Source organism: Austrofundulus limnaeus, unplaced genomic scaffold (genome assembly GCF_001266775.1).
Source record: "Austrofundulus limnaeus strain Quisiro unplaced genomic scaffold, Austrofundulus_limnaeus-1.0 Scaffold252, whole genome shotgun sequence".
Taxonomy (NCBI): domain Eukaryota; kingdom Metazoa; phylum Chordata; class Actinopteri; order Cyprinodontiformes; family Rivulidae; genus Austrofundulus; species Austrofundulus limnaeus.
The window spans coordinates 920547-924873 of record NW_013952654.1 but is presented as its reverse complement, the minus strand read 5'-3'; the positions used below and the strand labels follow the sequence as shown (position 1 = coordinate 924873).

General features: G+C 37.5%; 1 protein-coding gene across 2 annotated transcripts in view; it reads right to left on the bottom strand.

The window, feature by feature from the left end:
• The window catches only part of igfbp3 (insulin-like growth factor binding protein 3), a 29168-nt gene that overhangs the window by 14424 nt on the left and 10417 nt on the right, over positions 1 to 4327 (bottom strand). Inside the window, exon 4 of one of the 2 annotated variants that reach the window (XM_014020446.1) lies at positions 3168 to 4099. The exons of the other annotated variant lie outside the window; for it this stretch is intronic. Coding sequence (XP_013875900.1) covers positions 4067 to 4099 — 33 coding nt within the window. The 3' untranslated portion in view covers positions 3168 to 4066. Of the gene's footprint in view, positions 1 to 3167; positions 4100 to 4327 lie in introns of those variants that run through there. 2 annotated transcript variants of the gene reach the window in all.

The following is a 4327-nucleotide window of genomic DNA, read 5'->3' as shown; positions in this document are numbered from 1 at the left end:
ACATGGATGAAATAAGAAATATGAAACTAATAAAATACATACAAAGCAGAACACAGCTAAATGTATCAAAATATGTCTCTGTAATATTAGAATTTTCTGAGACAATGAATTTTGGTTTTTCATTTTTTCCCCTGTAAGAGGTTTTTATTTAATAGAATTTTTGGACAAAAAATCGCGATATATCGCGATATATTGCTTATAGTATCGCAATATATCGCGATATATTGTTTATAGTATCACAATATATCGCGATATATTGCTTATAGTATCACAATATATCGGGATATATCGTATCGTGACCCCTCTGTCATGATATGTATCGTATCGCCAAATTCTTGCCAATACACAGCCCTACTTTGTAGAGGTTTGTAATTACGACATACTTCAAATCATTTATTATTTTCATTACGTCAGTTCAGTCTTAGCTGTTTGGGATAGATTATTGATAACTCAGCTTGCTGCTTCCGGTTTAATAATTCACTGGAAACACAGGTAACCTCAACTTGCTGCTCTGGTTCAACAGTTCCCCGGAAATGGAGGTAACTCAGTTTGCTGCTTCCGGTTTAATAACTAACTGGAAAAGTGGTAACTCAGGTTTTTGGTTAGGTTAGGCTAGATTCGAGCAGCAGATGCATACATAAATGGTTCAGTAAACGCAGCTTGCTTCTTCCGGTTTAATAATTCACTGGAAATGCAGTAAATCAACTTGCTGTTCTGATTCAGTCGCTCACCGGAAACGCAGAAACTGTTGTCCGGTCCAGTAACTCACCGGAAGCACTATAACTCAGTTTGCTGCGCCGGTTTAAATGCACATTCATTTTCCATCATCTGCAAGGTGTTTGTGTTTGTTAGTGTTTGAAATTTTAAAACGAACATCTCAGAATTTTGCAGATCAACCAATTTAGACGTTGTTTTTTTTTATACTTATTTTTTATTGAACATTTCTGAACAGATACAGTGGAGAGGCATCAATACAATATACAATGTTAGACAACCGTGTCCATATTTAACTGGATACAAGAATGGCATTCTCCTTACGTCTATAGTCGCTCTATTTTTCCCATTTAACAACAAACTTGTCCTCCTGCAATCTTAGTCTATATGTGATTTTTCTCCATTACAAAGATCTCTTCCACAATGCTCAGCCACTGCTCCACCGCAGGAGGGTCTTGTCTATACCATAATTTTGTGATGGTTTTTCTTGTTGCTGAAAGTAATATTTTCAACAGATATTCATCATCCTTTTGAATTACATCGTGTGTGAGGCCAGGTAGAGTGTTTTACATGATCTGGGTATTCCATATCCCAATATGTTTTTCAAAATAAGACAAACATTATGCCAGTTTGTGGTTAGCTTTTGACAAGACCAGAATATGTGCGTGTGGTCTACATCAGTCTGGCCACAGAGTCTCCAGCATGGCTGTGAACTGGATACCATCCTGGTCCTGATCTTTGGTGTTATAAAAAATCTAATCATGTTTTTCAATTAAATTCCCTCCAAATGCAGGAGCAGGTGGCCGTGCACTGCGTTTTACAAATTTTAAACCAGGGGTGCCCAAACATTTTCCTTGAGAGGGCCAAAATGAAAATCTATAGGGGGCTGCGGGCCAAATGCAGTAATATAATACATGAAATACAAATACTTTTTAAAGTAAAGTTCTTTATTTTTAACGATTAACCTATGCAATGGCCCTCTTTTGTTTTAGTCAGGGCACTTGGAGAAAGTCTGCCATACGCTCAAGTAGCAAAGGCTCATGGGACATATCATAATTAGATAAAATATGAGTTTTTGTGTCCTTATAAAGTTTGAAAATCTACYTGTGGGGTTAAATCTGATCTAAATATGTCTTCTTGTCATTTCATGTTTCATGTTAATCCTATTAAATCAAAGATAAAGTCAGCCCCATGAATGAAAACTACCTTCACAGCCCTTTTATAAAGTCATTTGACCAATAGAAATACTGTGTTTTTAACAGGTTACAACCTTGTAACTTTGGCAACTGTTGGTGGGCCAAATCAAATGGCTTTGTGGGCCAAATTTGGCCCGCGGGCCCCACTTTGGGCTCCTCTGTTTTAAACCATTCCTCCTCGCTTATGTGCTCCTTCAGTTCGTCTTCCCATTTTCCTTTAATGTACATAGATGTCTTCCTGCCCTCCATCAGTCCCTGGTACAGTGCTGAAATAACTCGTAATTTATTTCCCTCATAGGCCTTATGAAATATCTCTATTATTTTGCTTACGTTGGTTTTTACCTCTTTCTCATAATAATCTTTTATTTGCAGATATCTATACTGGTCTTGATCCTCCAGTTCATATTTTTCCTTTAAGTTATTAAAACTCAGCAGTTTGCCCTTTTCAGTCAATTTGCACATTGCTGTGACACCTTTATTTGCCCATTGTTTGAAACCTGTATCATAAGTACCTGGTTTAAACCTCAGATCCCAAYCAAACCAGCTCAAACTCCTTGTTTCCTTCTCTAACTTGTAATTATCAATTACTGTGTTCCATATTTCACTCGTAGTTTTAGTTATTGAATCCAGCCCATTGCTTAGTTTGCCTAAGAGTATTTTATGTGCTAATAAACTTTTAACTTCTATGTCTTTTCTACCTATTTCCAGATTTTTCCATTTTGAAACATAATCATCATTGCACCAACATAGCAGAGGTCTAATTTGTGCGGCCCAGAAATATTCTTTTAGGGCTGGCAAACCCAGACCTCCTTTATCTTTTGGGAGCTGATGTTTTATATCTGACCCTGGGTTTCTTCCCGTTCCATAGAAACCTTGAGATCCATCGGTCCCACTCTACAAATTGTTTTTGCGGAATAATCAGTGGCAGGGACTGAAYCAGGTATAACAGTCGTGGTAAAATATTTATTTTAATTATCTCCACTCTAGAGCTGAGATCCAGGCCGATGTCCATCCATCGCCCCAAGTCCTTCTTGATATTGTGGTTTATTTCTAAATAATTTGCATCGTAGAGTTTGTCAATTGTTTTGGTTATGTTTACCCCCAAATATTTTATAAATTTTTCATTCCACTTAAGTTTGTAGGTATCTCTTATTTTCTGCTGCGGGGAGTAATTTATTGTTAGGATCTGTGTTTTTTCCACATTAATTTTGTATCCAGAGAGTTTCCCATAATCCTCTAGCAAACTTACTGTTTTTAAAAACATTTCATTTGGGTTTTTTAGATAAATCAAAATGTCATCTGCAAACAACCCTATTTTATGTTCTTCCCCTCCTATTTCCACTCCTTTTATTTCCTCTTCCTGTCTAATCATCGGAGCTAGTGGCTCTATAAAAGACTCYGTGACAGGCAGCATCCCTGCCTTGTTCCTCTCTCCACAGTAAATCTTCCTGACAAGTTGCCATTTATTTTAATCCTTGCAGTTGGCTCTTGATAAATTGATTTAATACAATTTACAAATGTCTCGTTAAATCCAAATTTTTCTAAAATTTATACAAAAAGTTCCAGTTGACACTGTCAAAGGCATTTTCCGCATCAATACCTCCTCCCCTCTTCCTTGCAGATGATCTATGATATGAAGAGTTCTCCTTATATTGTCTTGTGTTTGTCTTTCCTTAATAAAACCAGTTTGATCCTCATCAATTAAATCCTGCATTAAATATTCCATTCTTTTAGCTATGATAGAGGGAAACAGTTTATAGTCCACATTTAGCACCGAGATCGGTCTGTAGTTGTGGCAGTATTCTTGGTCTTTATCTCAGACGTTGTTTTTTTGATGGCAGGGAGCGGGGACGGGGTGCGCAACGTGAGCAACTCAAATGAATCAAATGAAGCAGGTATTTTTTAATAAACCCAGTTCCATAAAGTGAAGTTAATGAATTTAAATGTAGACACTCGTGTCCACTTTTGTTTTAAAAAAATTATTTAATGCAACAAAGCAAATTTTATTTTCCTTTTCCACGTCTGCGTACATGAAAGGATTACAGTGGTGCTTTGTTTGCTTCCTCTTTACCCCGAATTCACAGAAATAAAAACAAACAAAGTCGCACAAAAGGTGTTTTCCAATTATCCCTTCAGTTCCTGGTGAGCCATCGTTCTCAGAAGCTGCTGGTTTCCTCTGTTTTCTCTTCCTGGTGAAGTGAAGGAAAGACAAAACCGGCTGCTATTCTTTTATTTGAGGAGAATTTAAGAAACCATACAGTGTATGATGTTTACAGCCCTTCACCCATCTCTCCCCCCACCTCTTCTTTCACAGCATTGTCACCCTAGACGGTTCACACGGTCTCCTCTTCGCTGTGTTTCCGGTCATAAATCTCTGCAACGCACCGTGAAGGCACATCCCCTCGGATGGATTTAAC